Source organism: Lynx rufus, unplaced genomic scaffold (assembly GCF_022079265.1).
Source record: "Lynx rufus isolate CCGP_SWC_20201006 ecotype Redwood Valley unplaced genomic scaffold, mLynRuf1.p SCAF_2, whole genome shotgun sequence".
Classification (NCBI taxonomy): Eukaryota; Metazoa; Chordata; class Mammalia; order Carnivora; family Felidae; genus Lynx; species Lynx rufus.
In genome coordinates this window covers 93,084,610-93,105,795 of record NW_025814834.1, presented here as the reverse complement: position 1 = coordinate 93,105,795, position 21,186 = coordinate 93,084,610, and the positions used below count along the sequence as shown (strand labels likewise).

Sequence of the window (21,186 nt, the reverse complement as noted above, 5' to 3'; positions counted from 1 at the left end):
ATTTCATGGAGTTGCTGCATGTTCTCATCCTCAGTCTATGCGCATCCTTCTTTGATTTTTAATTCAGTTTCACAATTTCCCCCTTTCACTCTCTATCCCCAGTCCTATTAGCTTCCCTCATATTTAATTTATAACCTTCTAATCCACTCTACGTGTTTATACTAAAGTATATGCATTCCTGAAGTATAAGTATACATATAATTATGTACCTTGTGATTTATTTACATTTATAATATACATCCATCTCATTTTTACCTTTATTGGAAGATAATTGACAAATATAAAACTTAAGTATATATAATTAATAATTTGATGTTTTAGTATATGTATACGTTGGGAAATGATCACCCCAATCAAGCTGGTTAACACATTCATCACCCCACATAGTTACCATTTTTTTTTTTTGTATCTGTGCTGAGAACAATTAAGATCTACCCTCTCAGAAAAACTTAAGTTTATAATACAGTACTGTTAACTGTCGTCCCCATACTCTACATTGGATTTCTGTATGTTATTCATCTTATACAACTGAAACTTTGCATCCTTTGACCAATGTCTCCCTGCTTCACCCCCAACTTCGGGCAACCATCATTTTGTGCTTCTGTGTTCAATTATTTTAGATCCTATATATAAGTGAACTCATGCAGTATTGTCTTCCTGTGTCTGGCTTGTTTCACTTAGCATAATGATCTCCAAATTCATGTATGTTGTGAATGGCAAGATCTCCTTTTTCTTAAGACTGAGTCCTATTCCATTATATATAAATACCACATTTTCTTTATTTATCAACATATAGGTTGTTTCCTTATGTGAACTTTTGTGAATAATGCTGCAGTGAACATGGGAGTATAGATATTTCTCCAAGATACTGATTTAATTTTCTTTCATACATACTCAGTAGTGGAATTGCTGGATCATAGGCTACTTCTATGTATATAGGAATAGTTCTATTCCTATTCTATTCTATATAGGAATAGTTCTATTCCTATTTTTTTCCCCAATAAGTAATGATGGGTAATACTGAGCATTTATAATAGGCTATACCTGTCTTTAAGTGATCTACTGGCTCATTTTATTTTTATACCAACATTATCAGTTAATTACTTATTACTATGTTAGATAAAGGAATTAAAGAATAGAGAGGTTGTACAAGATTGCCCAACAAGGAGTGTGACAGCTTCTTTTCTCATTCATGCAATTTGATTCTAGAGTGTATCTCTTAATATATTAACTGCTTCCAATCTTTCCTTTATAGATTGTATATTCCTTTGGGGACACTGTTATAGTATTCCATCTTTTACACATATTTAGCATTTTAAATTTGTTTTCCACTAGTGATAATTGTCCAGGCTTCACTTCAGCTTTGGCCAAATAACGAAGGATGTTGTGAATACCTTGTGCTTCAGAATGATCATTAGGTAGCTAGTAGGATAGTATAATTTACACAAATAAGTAAATAAATAAATTAGAACCTTAACAAAAATGAGAAATACATCAAAAATCAATAGTTGGTAGACTTTGGTGAGAATGTTTTATTCCTCCAACTCTTTCTTCTTTTCACTCTCCATTTTCTCCATCTCTACATACAGAATTGTACGGCTGACACCTCTCAGATTTTGAGTCTCACATGCAGAATCAAACCTAGAGAGTAATTTTTACCTCAATGGTCTGTATATTATGTCCCTGATTTTTGCATATATCCTAACAGGGACTGGTTTCATCTGATCATTTCCAGCCAATACAAAACAAGAATTCAGGTCTTAAAATACCTTAGTTAGTACCACCTCAGCTCTCTTGAGTGAGAAGAATTGAGGGTTTTATCTATCTATGTCTCTGTCTTTGGGGACATTGGAAGGATAAGGTAGTACATTTTAACTTCAGTTAGAATAATTCAGTACTTGTACCAGAGGTATATTTCAAATATATACAGGTATATCCTCTGCTTCCTTCAGAGCTGATGATGATTGGAAAGAGATACCTGTAAAGCTAAGATTCTTCTGTACTGCATGGAGTAAAAATAAAGGAAGCTGTCTTCAGTGCTTCCTGAATTATATCTTCACTTCATCATATTATCACCACATGTTGAGCGTTGTGAATTTACAGAATTTGATGAACCTTAAATGCCAATGGAGAGACCTGGAAATAACAGATGAGGGAAGTTGCGTAAGTCATGTCAAGGAGCTTGGACTTTAATATAGGAGCAGGATAGAGGGAACCTAAAAGGAGAAATGTGATTGGTTAGGGCTGAGGGGTGGGGAGTGATAATGAGTTCGTTGTAAGTGTTTTTATGGTCTTGTGACTTCATCCCCATCTTTATGTGCCTTCAAGCTCTGCTCAATATTTTGATATGCCTGCTTTAATGAACTATTAATTGGCAAATACCAAAAGCTCATCATTACCTGTTCTATTTTCTTGATCAAAATACACTCAAGCACTCTACTCATTCCTACATGCCGCATAGGTTTGGGTCTTGAGGAGAAAATCTCATTCTTGAAAACTCCAGATGTGGATCTTCTCCTTTTAAAGGATTTCTCAAGCTGAACTATCTTCTTACCTCTCATCCAATCTCCTATACTTAAGATGATGTTATATCTTCTATATTGGAGAATAATAACAGTAGCAGTATTAGTTAACCCTTTGTTCAAAATCTCTAATTTACAGACCAGTTATTTGAAGTTGGTGTAATAATTACCTCCATTGTGTTGATGAGAAAATCAAGGCTTGAAGATGGTCAGTGACAGGCACAAATTAATACCACTATTAAGAAGTGGTCTGCCTGACTTTGAACTCCGGTCTTTCTCATTTCTAAGCCCATGCTATTATGCAACATGGCACTTTGCATCTCTCCTAGAAACATCCAACTGGGTGCTTGCTTGTGTGGTTAACACTACTTAGAGCTTTCATGCGATCTTCTTATGTAGGAAGAACTGCCATTCCCATCTTATAAATCAGAATTTGCAAACCTTTTTTTTTTATAAAGGTCCCGATAGTAAATATTCTGACTTTGTACCTCATACTAACTCTGTTGAGACCAGTCACTTCTGCTATTGCAGCACAAAACCCACCATACACAGCACTTAAATGGGTGTGGCTTTGTTCCAGTAAATTGTATTTACAAAAACAGGCAGATGCTGGATTTGACTTTGTAAGCTGTACTTTCCCAATCTTTCTTATGGATGATGAAATTGAAGGTTAGAAAATTTAGTTCATATTAAAGTGGAATATAGGCCTCGGTTGGTTTGATCTAAAAGGCAAGGTTCTCATCCATGTGTTACATTTTTTTCCTTATCATAGTCATTATTCCTCTCTCCAGTGGCTTATGCCCCCGCCAAAAGATAGGTTTAAGTCCTAACTCATGCTATTTGTGAATGTGAACTTATTTGCAAATAGCATCTTTGGAGGTAAAATTAAGGAAATTGAGATGAGCTGATCCTAAATTTAGGGGGAGTTCTAAATCCAGTGACTGGTGTCCTTAAGAGAAAGCAGAAAGAGCTGTGGGACACAGGGAAGATGGCCATGTGAAGAGAAGGCAGGAATTGGAGGCATGCTGCCAAGAGCCAGGTAGCACCTGAAACCCCAAGAAACTGGAAAGGCAAGGAAGGATTTTCTCCTAGACTCAGGAGGCAGCACAGCCTTACCAACTCCTGAACCGAGAGAATACATATTCAGTGTTGTAAGCCACAAAGTTGGTGGCAATTTGTTATGAGAGCACTAGGAGACAAATAATCTTTATCTGCTCCTTTGTTTTCTCCTCAGAGGAATATTTCTGGTCACTCTTAAGACCTTTCCAAACTATGAAAAAGTCTCATCTTTTATTGAATTGACACTATTAGTATAACTAGAAGATTATTGACTATTTGTGTTTTCTTAGAGGAAAAAAATACAGGTATCTCACTGCATAACTTTTTCCTTTAGCTGGTATATTATTAAACACAATCATAAGGTAGCTCTTGATCTATAGAAGATGAGAAAAGCCTAAATCTCTGGATTGGGTGATGCACAATCCATTAGGAAACAAATTTATTGGTAAGTGAAACACATTCACCATTGCCAGCTTTCAATATAAATCAAGGCAGGGAGTCATATTTAATTTTACACCTTGGTGATATTTCAAAGTTTTTTACAGTAACTTTCAAGGAGTTAATGTACTGTGAATTCATTCCAGTACATTGATTTCTGCATTAGTTCAGTGAAACATGCAGTTCTTTGGCAAAAGCAAACTTTGGGAGGCAAATTTTCTTCATCATGTACTCCATAATTTAGAATTTATAATAACAACATGTTTTGTTGTTTATGAATACAAATCATTGAATGACCCAAAATTCCAACAAATATAAAACAATTTCATCTTTGAAGTTTGTCTCATGCACACCTTAACACTTGCGAGCTTTGCTCTGGGCTACAGAGATTGGAGACAGTTGGCTCTGAATGGAAAACGCCTTCATCCATCTCATTTTAGATATTCATACTGTTCTAGGTGTTTTTGATGACTCTTGTTGACACCTTTAGGAGTTACATTAAAGTGCTGGTGTGAATAATATGCAGGGTACTGATGATAGTAGAACTAAAATCTCCTAATGAAGCTTACAGTGTAGGAATTTTTCTTGTGTTGCCCTTTTCCAAGGTAGGGATTTCTAGTTAAATTCCTCTTAGATGCCTTCATGTAATGAGTAGGATGAGCCCTGATTTATGGGCATCTTTATCTTTTACTTTTCCCTACAATACAAGCAGCACCCCCTTCATCTGTTTTCATATTAGAATTGTGAGTTCAGTTTTTGCCTTAGGTTGAGGGGAAAGAAAGCCTTGGTCTAGAAACATAAACTATCACTCTCATGTACTGTAGAAGACTGCTATGCCGTATTTCACTTGAAAAGCCTCTGACCCTACTCAGTTTCAGCCAATTATTGCAATGTTAGAATCAGGACCCAGGTATTTCCAGATCCTCCATGTTTTCAAGAAAAGCCAGAAATCTTTATTTTCATATGAAACCCCCCAACATTGAACTCTTAGTCTCAAAATAGATATATAAGTAAGCAAATAGATAATGAATAAATTCACTATGCTGGTTTAATACTATGTCTGGATTCATGTCAGAGCTTCCTTTAGGGACCTATAAGATGAAGCAAAAAGGATACTTTTCTTCTAAGCTCACCTATTTCTGAATCCCGTGGGATACTTACAAGCATCTATCCCATAAACTGGCCATTGCTTATGGTTACAATTTGTTGTATTAAACCTGTCTTAACACTTGGGAAATGAAGCTACTATTTAAAGAGCTGGTTCATTGGTCATTTTGAAGATAATCATTTCCATTTAGACAGTATATTAGCCATGTGTACATGTCAGAGCTAGTTAATTATAAGTAATAGTCAATCATATTTCATTATATCATTCTCTAACAACATATATAAGTAAGTGTAATATATATCTATTACACATAATGGTCTTTTAGTCTAAGTCCTAGCCATCTGTCACTTAAGTTCTGAATTTTCAAATCACCTCTTAAGAAGGTACTGTTTTCAAGATGTCTTTTCTTCAATAGCACACCTGAATTAATACCACAATTCTTAATCAACTTTCTAAGCCCTCCAGCATGACTTTCTAGTATAGCCCCACCTGACCTAGCCAATATTATACTTTTCCCCACCTCAGATTGCAGATTGTTGTACAGAAGATTTCTCCATGGACTTGTGAACATTTTAGGTCCATTTGCATCTTTAAAAAATTATATATATATATTATATAAATATATATATACATATATATACATATATACGTATATGTATATATATACATAGATACATATAAAGGTATATACGTATATATATATACATATACACGTATATACGTATATAAATACATATACACGTATATATATACATATATGTGTGTGTGGGTGTATATATATATATATATATATATATATATGGAGGGGGGTGGGGGAGGGGCAGAGAAGGAGGGAGAGAATCCCAAGCAGGCTCCATACTCAGCACAGAGCCTGACATGGTCTCCATCTCATGAACTGTGAGATCATGACCTGAGTTAAATCAAGAGTTGGATGCTTCACAGACTAAGCCATGCAGATGCCCCCATGCATCCTCTTAATTTAACTTGTGGTATCTCTCCTGCCTGGATCACCTTTTTATCAAAACTTTGCCATGCTTTAGAGATTATTTAAAGTTAGGCCATGATATATTTAGGACATTAAACAGGCTTTGGGACATTACTACAGGGACTGAGCAGACCTGAATGGATGAGAAGAGACTGGAGACATGAAGGCAGTTAAGGAGCCATTATAATAGTCCAGGTGAGAGATAATGAGTGCCTGGCCTTGGCTGGTGGCAGACTTGGAAAGACAAAGATGGACTCAAACAACTGATTTACTGATGCAAGACAGGATCTCTCATTTTGTCAATGCTACCCTAGCTTTTAATTTACACGAAAATGATTTGGAATGAGAAATGTGAAAATTATTATTATTATTATTATTTTTATTTTTATTTTTTTTACTAAAACATGTTTACAGAATTATATTCTCCATCAATCACTAGCACTAAAAACAAGGTAAGGCAAAAACACTTTTACCTTGCTATACAGCTTTTGGTAGTGGTAAAAATATTACCATGTCATTTGTGCTTTATGTTAATTTTTTTTTTCCACAGAGGGCTGTTTATATTTTTGACCTTACAGTGTTAAAGGGAGTGAAAAAGGACAAGTATTGTTACATTTTTATTTTCACTTGAGGAGACTGAACTATTAGGATTTAATATTTTATTCCAGATCACATAAGGGTAGACCTTGATTTATAATCCATATCCCCAGTGCTTTTTTAAATAATAAATTATAAACTTCCCTGAATTACATATCTATAGGTTCAACTTTTTCAAGGTCACATTCTCATTTGATGCTGTTACCTTTCAAAGTATGCTAAGTGCTTGATAAGGCTTAATTTTATTTTCTCAGGACATTATATATAGGTTCTCAAAATGCTCTTTGTTCCATTGGACTTTCCACTTTATCTGTGCTATGCCAAGGTAGATCGATCAGGATGAGACAGGTTCTGGTACAATAACAAATGCAACCGATATTTCAAGGTGACAGTGGTTGAAAGCCACAAAGATCACTCACTATTCACCTCCATCCAGGATTGGCTAGGGGCTCTGCTTCACTCCAGGACACTAGCTAATGGAGCTGCCACTCTATAACATTTTTGGTCCTTGTGGCCTAAGGCAAAGAAAGAGTATGCAAATTACACTTGGACTCTTAAGGCCTCCACCTAGAAGTGGCATGTTTCATTGGCTAAACCAAATTAAAAGATCACACCTAACTACAAGGAGCAGTGAAATGTAATCATACCAGGTGTTCAGGAGCAGATTTTAAAATACTTGGGCAACAGCACTGATGAATACGAGGCACCCTCTCAGATCAGCTTGCAGGATTTTGTAAAGGAAATATAGAGAAGTTTAGTGTGATTCAAGTTGAGAGTTTTCAGAGCAAGGAGATGTAATGACAGGACTTTATACTGTCTCTTGCAGGCACAGTTCTACGAGTTAGTAATACTAGTTTGTTAATAATCTGTGTATCTTTGTAGGATTTCAGCTGCCAACTTTATTATGTGGTTAAAGCATTCAGTCACGAATTTTAACAGCACGTATTTGCAGTATTGATAGAAAACCCCTTTCATATATACTGCCCTAATTCAACAGTTCAAATTGTTCTGTGTCCAGTGTTCCATTTGTCCTTAATTTCCTCCATGTATTTTGAGAGTAAAACATCTCTTTTGCCTGCTTGGAGGAACTTGGTGCAAGATTGTTCATGTGAAACTCTGTGTGAACAACTAGAGAGTCCATCTTGATTAAATTGCCTGGACAAATCAATTTAAAAGATTGGTTCTTTATATGATTTGGTTGATTGATTAAATTGACACTGATACATTTAGTTATGGCAAGTGGACCATCTCCAGCAATTAGTCCAAAACCTGTGTCTACCACAAATTATGCCAATAAATATGTTCACGTAAATTATTTAAAAAGTAAAGCTAGAATATGCATCTGTGTTACCTTATAGTATGTTAAAATTGGCATATAGTATTCGTATCTTATAATTTAAGTAGTTAATTATATGCCTTCTTTTTTGCATTTATAAGACTGAAGTCTTCCAAAATATGAATTTAAGGACAGGGTTGACTTTCTACTCTATTACTCCAGCATTAAAGAGAGCATTCTGGGGCCATATAATGATTTTTTTTTTTCTATTTGCTAGTGAGCTAAGTATCTCAGTCAAGTCTGGGTTTGAGTTCCCTTTCTATTTCTGACCAGTCTGTAAAATGAAGTTTTTGGTCTTCATGACTTTGCATAGCGCATCTACATCTAAAATAAAGTAAATCAGTAAATTATATTTTTGATTATAGAAACTAGTTGATACTTAAATGACTTTTTTTTTGGTAGATGTAATAAAATTTAATAAGTAATTATGCAATGAAATATTTCAGTTTAAAGAATCTAGGAAAACTCTTTTGTCAATGTGAGTGTTTAAACTTTGTATAACTTCTAAATCTGCTATATTCCAGGTATCTGATTAGGCTGTCGGTCCAAAGAATATACTTTGTTATTTGCAATTTCACAACCATCATTTTATAAGGTTTAACATAAAAGAGGCTATGCTAATGTCTTAAAAAGTCCTATGCAATAAAGATATTTTTCTGGTAGTAGAGAGTACTTTTGGAAACTTTGTTTTAATAACTCAGAATTTAAAAGAAAACAGATGATGGTAATTCCAGGGCTTTCCAACTTTCCTGTCTCAGGCTCCACAGACACCTAAACAAAGTTGTAACCATCTTTGAAAGAACGTAACTGCTATTTAGGAGTGGTATTCCTAGACCAAAATAAAATTCACCAAAGCAAGCTGGTAATCTTAGGGAGTTTGACCTACCTTTCCACACACTAATGGATTGAGATTTTAAATGTTTAATATAGTCAGTTCTTCCCCTGAGAACAATGGCAAAGTATTGATCCAATTTCTCAAGTTGTTTGTCTTATGACATGGACAAAACATTTGCCTCCAGTTTTCTGCACACCTCTCCTAAACAAATACTTTAAACTACTTTGACTCAAGTCGTCAGATACTTCTCAGTATGATATATTATTAGATAAGTAGTAGTACTAAAATGTGTAAATTGAAATAGTAAATCATTAAATATTAAGAAATGATCTCATTTTAACTCATAAGGTGCTCCCAGATCCTCACTTCCAAGTGAGGAAAAGAGGATCAGAATTTTTTTTTTCCCTGTCTTACTGTTAGAACTGTGTTCTCATTATTTTAGCCAAGTGTCAGTAAATAGAACACACACTTTCTAGTTAAAATGTTTGCTGTTGTTTTATACAATAGGAAAATACAAGTAAATTGATCTAGGTTATTTCCTCAGACTTAATATCCTCAATATTTTACATCCTCCAAAAACCGATCTTTGTTGTTGTTGTTGTTGTTGTTATTGTTGTTTTGGGGGGTGGGTAGGGGATGTGTTACCACTTGAATGATGGAGGAAACAAATGCACAGTAGGTAATGAATTAGGAAGTAGTTCCATCAATCAGACAACCTGATTCAGAGAGCTGTATTTTCACCTATGTTCACTGTACTTACCTAAACAGCAAAATTTGTGATTAGTAATATTGATAGAAAAGTTATTTCAGGTTTCTAGGCTTCAGTCCCATTGGATGTTTAAGTTATTAAATAAATTCCTTTAGTTATAATATAGATAGAGGTACTATTAATGGGTCCTGTTCAGCTCCTCTTTTTCCATAATAACAATACTTTTTGGACACCTATTATGTGTAATGTTTGTACTTTACAAAGTCACAATGTTCGATATATGCTCTATTGGTAATTCTGTAATCACTAATTCATCCCTAGCTTCATATGCATATGGGTAACTAAAATGGAATGTGAAGCATCCCTTGGCCAAGTAATCTGATGGTCCAAGCAATGTACTCTGCATATAAATTGTGGTGTAAAATATTTTTGGCAGAAAAACTGCTTCTTTCACAGCAATTGGATTTAGATTTATGAATGTTGCCAGTGAAGCTATTCTGTGGTATATTTTATGTAAATGAGTTTTTAAAACATTAGTGAAGTTTCCATAGTCAGGAATTGGAATTCTCCTATGGCAGGTTAACCTTGTACGTAGTCATATTTGATCATATTCTGTTGCCAAAAACTCTAAGTATGTGGGTAAAACTAATCCTTTCAATTATGAGATAGGTATAAGAATATGCAATTATTAATGGTTCTCACTATGGGCTTTCCTTTGGGGTATACTCTAGCATGAAAATAACTTTCCTGAAAAATAAATGTCACTGTTGCTTAATCCTGTTTAATTTCAAAATTATTTTATACTTATTGGATTTATGACCTTGACTTTCACAGAGATCCTCTGGGTTTATGTCTTTGGGTGAAAGAAAGAAAAAAAAAATGTTGCTAGAGGCTCTCCAAATCCTTCATCACGCAAGTGTAGGTGAAAATGATTTAAAAATCTCATTGAATTAAAAGGGCATCTAATTCAAAATCTTCTTTAAAATGGGATCTATATAGTCACTAAAATATTTAGAAGTTATTTATGTAAAGTCCCCTGGAATTTTATATTTGAAACTTGTATGCCAGGAAAATTAATTCCACTTAATTACTAGTCCTGCTGTTTTCTTTTTTTTTATATTAAAAAAAATTGTTTTACATTTATTTATTTCTGAGACAGCACAAGTGGGGAGGGGCAGAGAGAGAAGGAGACAGAATCAGAAGTAGGCTCCAGGCTCTGAGCTGTCAGCACAAAGCCCGACAAGGAGCTCGAACTCACAAACCGTGAGATCATGACCTGAGCCGAAGTTGGGCCCTTAACCAACTGAGCCACCCAGGTGCCCCTCCTGCTGTTTTCTCTAAGTAGCAAATGGAATCCTTTTGTGACTCAGTTTCTCTATAAAATCAAGTAATGCTTATGGTGTCTATAATCTTATATTACCATTTGTTATGTACCTAATACTAAACTAATACTCAAAGCTCTTAGCAAAGGATAGTAGAATTAAAGTTATGTAAAACAGCAGAGAAAATTAGCCTTTTAATAATCTCAAATAGAGTGATTTTCCTTAACCTCACAAGGATCCTTTCTGATGATCCCTAGATGTTTGTTGTACTCTGTCTTGTCAGTGAGTATTATTTGGGGAATGTAAAACCATTCTAATATTAATGGAAGAGAAATAGAACTTAAAAATATCTATATATTTCATATCTATAACAATATATATATAAAATGATATATGTAACTTAAAGTAGGTATATAGTATATATTTACGCAAACACAGAAAAACAGATATGGGGAGAAGGGAGGAATACAGTCAAGGAAACAAGGTCTTGAAAGAGCTTATAGAGAACTTGAGTGGTAAAAATGTGCCCTATATAGGAAAATGAATGCCTTTTCCATTATCATATGAAGAGAGAAGAAAAATAAGGGAATCCATACAGACATGTTCACAGAAAATTGAAGGAGTTCTTATTTCTATTTTTTTCCGGTAAAGAAGAGATGAGATCTTGAAAGTTTGAGGACATGGAGAAGGCGTAAACAAGCTGTAATATGTGATGGGAGAGATAGGAACCTCAGAAGAACCTCCAGTCAGTGTGAGAACATGGTTGACTGAAGATGGATACCACACACTGCAGTGTCACAAGCATACAATTAGCATTTTCTTCTTCTCTGCCTGGTAGTCCAGGGTTAAGCAGAGTAGGAAAACAGTTGGACCAGTCTAGGTCTGAAGTTTTGCCAGACTGGCGGGCAGAAGAACAGTGGCACCAGGTGGTTGATGCTGTTGGCAAAAGAGTGCCCGATGTAATGCAAGTAAGTGGGAGGCTAAGCTGGTAAGAGAACATTTTTTCATGAGGAAAAGCATAGAGATTACTGGAGAAAAGGAATTAGTCTATGTGGACAGATTTCACAATTCAGGGGAGGGAAGGGCAAAAGAATGAGTTACAGAGGTGGCCCTCAGCCTTGACTGCACAGTAGACTCCCCTGCATATTTCTCTAGGTCTCAATCTGTGACGTTTCTGATCAAGTTGATCTGCAGTATGTCCTGGGCAGCGGAAATATATTTTACAGCTAGAGTTGAAAGCCTTTGTTTAGACTGGCTTGTAAAGAATCTTAAAGATTTTGCAAAGTATTTGGCAGTTTATTTTCAAGCAAATGAAGAATCAGCAAAGGTTTTAAAAGTAGGAGTAGCATAAGTTATTTCTTTTAGAAAAGTAACTTTTTCTTCAGAGTGTTTGACCAATAATAAAAGGGAATGATTAGGGAAAAGTGTAGAGAATATTGTAGTATTCTGGGCCAGAAACGGTAAGATCTTGAACCAAGGTCTGACAAAGGAATTTAAGAGTAAAGGACATATTTGGGATGTTTCAACAATTGGAACTTAGTACACTTCTTAATATATGTATACAATGACAGAGGAAGGTCTAAGATAACAAATTTTCATTGGGGATGATATGTTAATTTTCAATTGCATAAATTATCACAGACTTAACAGCTCAAAACATTTATTATCTCTGTCTCCATGGGTCAAGAGTACAGGAATGACTTTCTTAGATTCTCTGCTTAAGAGTCTCAAGAGGCTATAGTTAAGATGGAGACCAAGGCTAGGGTCTCATCAGACGCTTGACTGGGGAAAGCTCTTCTTCCAAGCTCCCTTGGAATTCTTGGCACAATTCATCTACATGCACTGTGGGGCTGAGGTCCCTGCTTTCTTACTGGTTGACAGCCAGAGGCTGCCCTCAGATCCTGGAGAGTGCTTTCAGTCCCTGCAATGTGGCCACTACCCAGGCCTTTTATCCACAGCTGTTTGCATCTTTAAGGCCAACAGAAAATCTCTTCCTCCACAAAAATAGCCCAGATACTCTTATGAGGGTTTTCATCTCATTAAGTCAAGCCCACTCCAAATAATCTCCTCCCTTCTTTGTTGTTGTGGTGGTGGTAGTTTCGCACCTAATGTTCTATCATGGACACTGTGTCCTTTTCTTTTACTATTATTGAAATAAAGTTAATATACAAGGTTACATTATGTTCATGTACACAACACTGGTTCAACAACTCTGTATCTCACATTATCTTTGCAAGTGTAGGTACCATCTATCACCATACAATGCTATTAAAATACTATTTACTGAATTCCCTATTCTGTAATGTTCTTCCCCATGACTTACACATCCCATAACTAGAAGCCCATACCTCCCACCCCTTTCATTCATTTTGTCCATCCTTTCATCACCCTCCCCTATGGTAACCGTTGGTTTGTTCTCTGTATTTATGGGTCTATTTCTGCCCATTTTATGTGTTTGGTTTTTAGATTCCACATAGAAGTGAAATCCTATGGTATTTGTCTTTGCCTGACTTACTTGATTTAGAACAATACCTTCTAGATCTATCCATATTGTCATAGATGGAAAGATCTCATTCTTTTTTTAGATATTGCTGAGCAGTATCCCATTATACATACACCACTTCTTTAATCATTAATCAATGGGCAGGCACATGGGTTGCTTCTGTATTTCAGCTATTTGAAATAATGCAGCTATAAACAGGGGTGCATATGTCTTTTCCAATTAGTGTTTTTGTTTTCCTTGAGTAAATACCCAGTAGTGGGATTACTGGATGATATGCTATTTCAATTTTTAATTTTTTGAGGAAACCCCATACTGTTCTCTGCAGTGGCATCACCAATTTATATTCCCACCAGTGATGCATGAGGGTACTTTTTCTCCACATCCTTGACAACACTTGTTATTACTTGTCCTTTTGATAGTAGCCATTCTTACAGGTGTGATTTGATAGCTTATTGTGGTTTTCATTTGCATTTCTCTGATGATGAATGATGTTGAGCATTTTTTATGTGTCTGTTGGCCATCTGTATGTCTTCTTTGGAAAAATGTCTATTCAAGTCTTTTGCTCATCTTTTAATTGGATTATTTTTTCTTGTGTTGTAGAAGTTCTTCATATAGTTTGGATATTAACCCTTTATAGTCATAGTATTTGCAAATATCTTCTCACAATCAATAGGTTGCCTTTTTGCTTTGTTGGTTCCTTTGCTGTGCAAAAGTTTTTTTTTTTTTTAATTTGTTATAGTCCCAAAAGTTTATTTTTGCTTTGGTTTCCCTTGACTAAGGAGACATGGCTAGAAAAATGTAGTTAAGGTCAGTGTCTCAGAAATTACTGCCTATGTTTTCTTTTAGGAATTTTATGGTTTCTGGTCTCACATTAGGTCTTCAAACCATTTTGTTTCTTTTTGTATATGGTGTAAGAAAGTGGTCCTGTTTCATTCTTTTGCATATAGTTTTCCAGTTTCCCATAACCATTTGTTGAAAAGCCATCTTTGCCCCATTGTATATTTTTGCTTTCTTTGTCATAGAATAATCGACCATATAAGCATTACTTTATTTTTGTGCCTCCTATTTTATTTTATTGATAGGTGTCTCTTTTTGTGCTGGTACCATACTGTTTTGATTACTAGAGCTTTGTAGTAAATCTTGAAATCTGGGACTGTTAAACCTACAGCTTTTTTCTTTGTTCTTAAGAGTGCTTTTGGCAATGTGGCTAGTCATTTGTGGTCCCATACAAATTTTAGTATTTGTTAGATATTGTGAAAAATGCTATTGGTGTTTTGATAGGGATTGCATTAAATCTGTCCATTGCTTGAGGTAGTATAAACATTTTAACAATATTGGTTCTTCCAGTCCATGAGCATGGGGATATCTTTCAATTTGTCTGTGGCTTCTTCAGTTTCATTCATCAGCATTTTATAGCTTTCAGAGTATAAGTATTTCACCTCCTTGGTTCAGTTTATTCTTAAGTATTTTATTCATTTTGGTGCAGTTGTAAATAGGATTGCTAATTTCTCTTTCTGCTACTTTGCTTTTCGTGTATAGAAGCAGCAGATTTCTGTGTATTTTGTATTCTGTGACTACACTGGATTCATGTATTCTAATAGGTTTTTTTTCCCTTCTTTAGGATTTTATTTGCATAATATCATGTCATCTGCCATTAGTAACGGTTTTGTGTTTTCTCACCAATTTAGATGTCTATTATTTTTGTCCAACTGCTGTGACTAGGATTTCTAGTACCATGTTAAATAAAGGTGGCAAGAAGGACATCCTGGTCTCTGTTCCTGACGTTACAGAAATGTTCTGTCTTCCACCATTGAGTATGATGATAATGATGGCTTTGTCATATATGACCTTAATGTGTTGAGGTATGTTCCCTCTAAAATCATTTTGTTGAGAGTTTTTATCATGAATGGATGTTGAACTTGGTCCAGGTCTTCTTCTGTATATATTGAGATGACCTTATTTTCATCCTTTGTTTTGTTGATGTGGTGTATCACATTCATTAATTTGTGGCTTTTGAACCATCCTCACATCCCTGGAATAAATACCACTGGATTGTGGTAAATGTTCCTTTTAATGTATTATTGAATTCAGTTTCTTAATATTTTGTTGAGGATTTTTGCATCTATGTTTATTGGGATATTGGCCCATAGTTTGTTTCTTTGTTTATTTATATATTTATTATATTTTTTGCAGTGTCTTTGTCTGCTTTTGGTATCAAGATGATGCTGGCCTTGCAAAATGCATATGGAATCTTTCCTTCCTCTTCTATTTTTTTGTAGTAATTTGAGGAGAATAGGTATTAACTCTTCTTTAAATGTTTGGTAGAATTTACCTGTGAATACATCTGGTCTTGGACTTTGGTCTGCTAGGAATTTTTTTTTTTTTATATTATTATTACTGATTTAATTTTGTTCCTAGTAATCAATCTGTTTAGGTTTTCAATTTCTTTCTAATGTAGTTTTAAAAGATAGTATGTTTCTGGACATGTACCCATTTCTTCTAGTTTTTCCAATTTGTTGGCCTATAATTTTTTCATAGTAGTCTCTTATAATCCTTTGTGTATTTGTGGTGTCAGTTGGCATTCCCTCTTTTCTGATTCTGTTTATTTGGGGGTCTTGTCTCTCTCTCTCTTTTTTTTAATCTTACCAAATTTCACCAATTTTGTTTATCTTTCCAAAGAACTAGCTCCTGTTTTCATTTATCTTTCTATTTTTTTCTCTAATTTATTTCTGTTCTTATTTTTATTTCCTTCCTTCTAACTTTAGGCTTGCTTTGTTCTTTTTCTAGTTCCTTTAGGCATAAGATTAGATTGTTGGGGATTTTTTGTTTCTTGAAGTAGGCCTGTATCACTACAAATTTCCCTCTTAGAACACCTTTTACTATATTGGAAAGTTTGGGGATCATTGCATTGTGTTTTCATTTGTGTCAGGTACTTTTTAAAATTCCTCCATTGATGTGATTTCTCCACTGACCCATTGGTTGTTCAGTAGCATGTTATTTAGCTTCCATGTGTTTGTGTTCTTTTTTCCCCAGTCTTTTTCTAATAATTGGTTTGTAGTTGCATACCATTATGGTTGGAAAAGATGCTTGGTATGATTTCAGTCTTCCTAAATTTATTGGGACATGGTTTGTGACCTCACATGTGATCTATCCTGAAGAATGTTCGATTGGCCTTTGAAAATAATTCATTGTGTTGTTTTGGGTGGAATTTTCTGTATGTATCTTATGTCCATCTAGTCTAACATGTCATTCAAACCTACTGTTTATTGATTTTTCCGCCTGGATTATCTATCAATTGAGGTAAGTGGCGTGTTAAAGTCTCCTACTGTTGTTGTATTGTCAGCATCTACTTTTAGATCTTCAAATAGTTGCTTTATGTATTTGGGTGCTCCAATGTTGGGTGCATAGATTTGTACCATTATCTAATTACTGGATTGATTCCTGTATCATTATTTAGTGCTCTTCTTTGTCTCTTGATAAAGTCTTTGCTTTAAAGTCTATTTTGTCTAATATAAGTTTTGCCATGCCAGATTTTTTCCACTTCAATTTGCATAGGATATCTTTTTTTTCTCACTTTTAGTTTGTGTGTGTCTTTAGGTCTATAGTGAGTCTCTTCTAGGTAGCATATAGATGGAACTTGCTTTTCATTTGTTTTGTTAATTTATATCTTTTGACTATAGCATTTAGCCCATTTCCATTGGGAGTAATTATTGATAGTGATATACTTATTGCCATTTTCTTATTTTCTGGTTGCTTAAGTACTACTGTGTTCCTTTCTTCCTGTGATTGATGACTTTCTGTTGTCCTATGTTTGGCCTTCTTTCTCTTTATTTTTTGTGTATCTGTTATAGGTTTTTGGTTTGTGGTTACCATGACATGCTAAATATATAGCATTTTTAACATCCTAAATATATAGCAATCTATATTAAGTTGGTGGTCACTTAAGTTTGAACACATTCTAAAAGAACATTTTTACTTTCCCCTCCCTACTTCATGTATATGTTGTCATATTTTACATCTTTTTTTTTAACCTCCATTCTTTTTTTTTTTTTTTTTCTGTTTATGGCCTTTTGTTTCCAATAAAAGAAGTTACTTTAACATTTCTTTTAAGGCAAGTTTACTGCTTTTTGATTTTTGTTTGGAAAACTCTTATCTCTCCTTTAATTCTGAATGATGATCTTGTTGGATAGTGTTCTTGACTATAGATTTTCTTTTGTTTGTCTGTTTCCTTTTAACACTTTGAATATATCATGCGACTCTTTTTTGGCCTGCCAAGTTCCTGCTAAAAAATCAACCGATAGCCTTATGAGGATTACCCTGTGCGTAACAGTTGTTTCTCTCTTGCTGCTTTTAAAATTCTCTTTATCTTTAATCTTTGCCATTTTCACTATTATGTAATGTGATGTGGCCCTCCTTGGGTTCATCGTTTGAGGCCTTTTGTGCTTCCTTAACCTGGCTGTCTCTTCTTCTCCAGATTAGGGAAATTTTCAGCTATTATTTCTTCAAATAAGATTTCTGCACCTTTTATTCTCATTTATCCTTCTGGGACCCCATATAATGCAAATGTTTATTTGCATGATATTGCATAAAAGATCCTTTAACCTATCCTCACTTTTTTTGTGTGTCTTTTACTATTCAGATTGGTCACTTTTCATTACCTGGTCTTCCAGATCATTGAATCATTTTTCTGTGTTCTCTAATTCTCTGTTGATACCCTTTAGTGTATTTTTCATTTAAATTATTGTAGTATTCTTCAACTCTGATTTTTTGTTTTTCTTTCTCTTGAAGTTCTCACTGGGTTCATCCATTCTTTTCTCTAGTCTGGTGAGCATCTTTATGACCATTACTTTGAACTCTTCATCAGGCATATTGTTCATTTCCATGTCATTTCATTTTTTGAGGTTTCTTTTTGTTTTTTTCATTTGGAGTATATTCTTCTATCTCCCCATTTTGCTTGACTTTTTATTTGTATAGTTAGGCAGAAGAGCTATTCACCTAAACTAGAGGTATGTCTGATGATTTTGGCTGGCTGGATGGAGCTGTGCCTGCTGCATGCAGGGGTCCTGGGTTCTATGTGCTGGGGCTGCCCTGGCAAGATAGCTGAAGCTGAAGTGGATGCAAGCTTGGGTGTCCTAGGGCACTCTGCACAAAGGGGCACCCTGGCAGGGTGCCTACAGCCTTTATGGGCATGGGTTTTGTGTCCCGGGGTACTCCACACCAGGGCATCCTGGAAGGGTGGCTGGAGCTGAGGCAGGAATGGGCCAGGTGTTGCCAAGCACTCCACAAGGGGTTGCCCTGCCAAGTTGTCTGGAATCTGAGTGGTACAGACTTGGAGTGTTTGGGGGTGCTTTGTGCATGTGTCTCCTTGGTAAGATGGCTAGAGCTGCAGTGAGTGCTGACAAGGTATGAGCTGTCCTGGAGCCTCCTTGGCAGGACATCTGGCTGAGGCTAGTGTTGTTTAGGGGCAAGGGTCTCACTGAGGCAGTAGGCAAGGTATGGTGCCTGGATCCTATTTTTTGTCCACACTACCAAGATAGAGGGAGAACATAAACTGTGGCATTCAACAGGCCCTATGACTTAGAGTTCCAGCAGCTCTCCCACTGTTGAGCAGAGTTCTAGGCCTGCAACCTTTATGTCCAAGTTGTACTTTTAAATTTTCTTCTTTTAATGTTTATTTTTGAGACAGAGACAGAGCATGATCAGGGGAGGGGCAGAGAGAGAGGGGAAAACAGAATTGGAAGCAGGCTCCAGGCTCTGCGCTGTCAGCACAGAGCCTGATGGGGGCTTGAACTCATGAGCTGTGAGATCATGACCTGAGCTCAAGTCGGACACTTAAAGGACTGAGCCATCCAAGTTGCTCTTTTAAACTGTGGCCTTTTTTGTGGAGCTATTGTGGGCTGGGTGCCCAGGGGGTTGCTGAGGTGGCAGGGTGACTAGGATGCCTGGACCCTGCTTCTGTCTATGTTGTCAAGATGGAGGGGAAATGTAAACTGTGATGCTCTCCAGCCCCTCCAACCTGGAGAGAATTTCAGCAGCTTTGTTTGGCAGAGATCTAAGCCTGGCTCCTTTTTATTTTAGTTGCTCTTTTAAACCATGGCTTGTTTGGTTTTTTTCTGTGCCCCAGGTAGACAAACCTACTTGTGGCCCCTCCATACTATGGTAGTTAACAGTGTTGGGTTTGGGGTTTCTTTAGTTACCATGTTGCCATCTCTCTTGCCATTCTCTATGTTGTCTGTTTTGTTGTGCAGAAGTTGTTAAGTCAGCCCACAGTTCTTCAGGAGGAATTGCTATATAAATAGGTGTAAATTTGGTGTTTCCATGGAGGAGGTGAATTCAGGGTCATGTCATGCCACCATATTGGGCCAAACTCTCAATCTCCTTTTTGATCATATCAAAAACAACTAATCTGATGTATTATTATCAGTGAATTCTCTTCCTTTTTGTCACATACCATAGCCTAATCATGGGAGTGGTTTCCTGTTACATTCACAGGTCCTGCCCACACTCAAAAGGATGAAATTATATAGGCATGCACACCAGGGTACAGGGATCAGATATGATGCACTTAGTTAAAATGAATAATACAAGAGAAGTAACATGTTTTTCAAGGAAATTGGCCTCAGTTTTAGATACGTTGAATTTGGAGATAATTGGCCATCCAATTAGAATGTATCAGTAGGTCTTATAAAGTTAGTAGGGAGATTAGAATTGTAAATACATGTTTGGTAGTGATCAGCAGAGGTGATAGTTAAATAATGAGATCCTCCAGAGAAAGACTGTAGTAAGAAGTGGACTGGGGACAAGAGCACGGCCAGGTAAGCTAGAACATCTGCCTGTGCACTTCCACCCCTGTCTCTTGATTGCAGTCTAATCTCATCATTCAACCTTTCGTTGTTCCTATAGTTCCTCTTTTAATAATATCCTGCTCTTGCTATTGTGTTGTCCACTCTCTGTCCTCCTCCCACCTCCAAGCCGCACTACTAGGAAGTGAGAAGCAAGAGCTCTCTTAGTGAAAGCTTGGCAGATGAAAGACACTAAGAAAAATGGACTCTTATGCACCCTGATCCCAGATGGGGAGTTGGGGAATTATAGAACACAAGGGTCAGTGAGAGGATATGGTGCCATCATTTGCCCTGAACCACTTTATTTCTTCATCACAGAGAGCAGGACTGTGAACTTTTCTTTACTCCCCTCCCAGAATTGGCTATCAAGTGTTAGATGGCACAAATTTGGGATGCAGATGTAAGTATATGTACTTATCTCTTAAAATGATGGTCTGTTTGAGTAGAAAATCACTGAAACCATCGCAGTGATATTATTGAACAATCTGAGCTATGATACTGGAAAAAGAAAGTAAACTTTATCAGTACATTTTGACCAGACTTTCCTCCCTTAAATCTTTTTCTTTCAGGTTATATTCAAGAAGAATGTGTCATCCCATGCCCGTTTGATTGCAAGTTAAGTGACTGGTCTAGTTGGGGGTCTTGCAGTTCATCTTGTGGGATTGGAGTGCGAATTCGGTCCAAATGGCTAAAAGAAAAACCTTACAATGGAGGTCGCCCATGTCCCAAATTGGATCTCAAGAATCAGGTAAAGTGCCTGAAGCAGCAACAACAACACGGAGCTAAAAATTATCCACTTGATAATTTCTTGTTGAAATCAGAGTCATTATCATGTTGCAAGTAGTTCAGGAGAGGGGTAAGGAGGACATGAAGTAATATAACAGTTAGTAATAGAAGACTTGCCTGCTCCTAGGTAGAGACCAACCTGGT

The 21,186-nt window shown here is 36.0% G+C and overlaps 1 protein-coding gene across 1 annotated transcript in view; it reads left to right on the top strand.

Moving 5' to 3' along the window:
• THSD7B (thrombospondin type 1 domain containing 7B) overlaps nucleotides 1–21,186 on the top strand; it is a 749,444-nt gene that overhangs the window by 536,602 nt on the left and 191,656 nt on the right. The window contains exon 14 of the mRNA XM_047085714.1: nucleotides 20,826–21,004. Within this exon, the coding sequence (XP_046941670.1) occupies nucleotides 20,826–21,004 (179 nt within the window). The remainder of the gene's footprint in view (nucleotides 1–20,825; nucleotides 21,005–21,186) is intronic.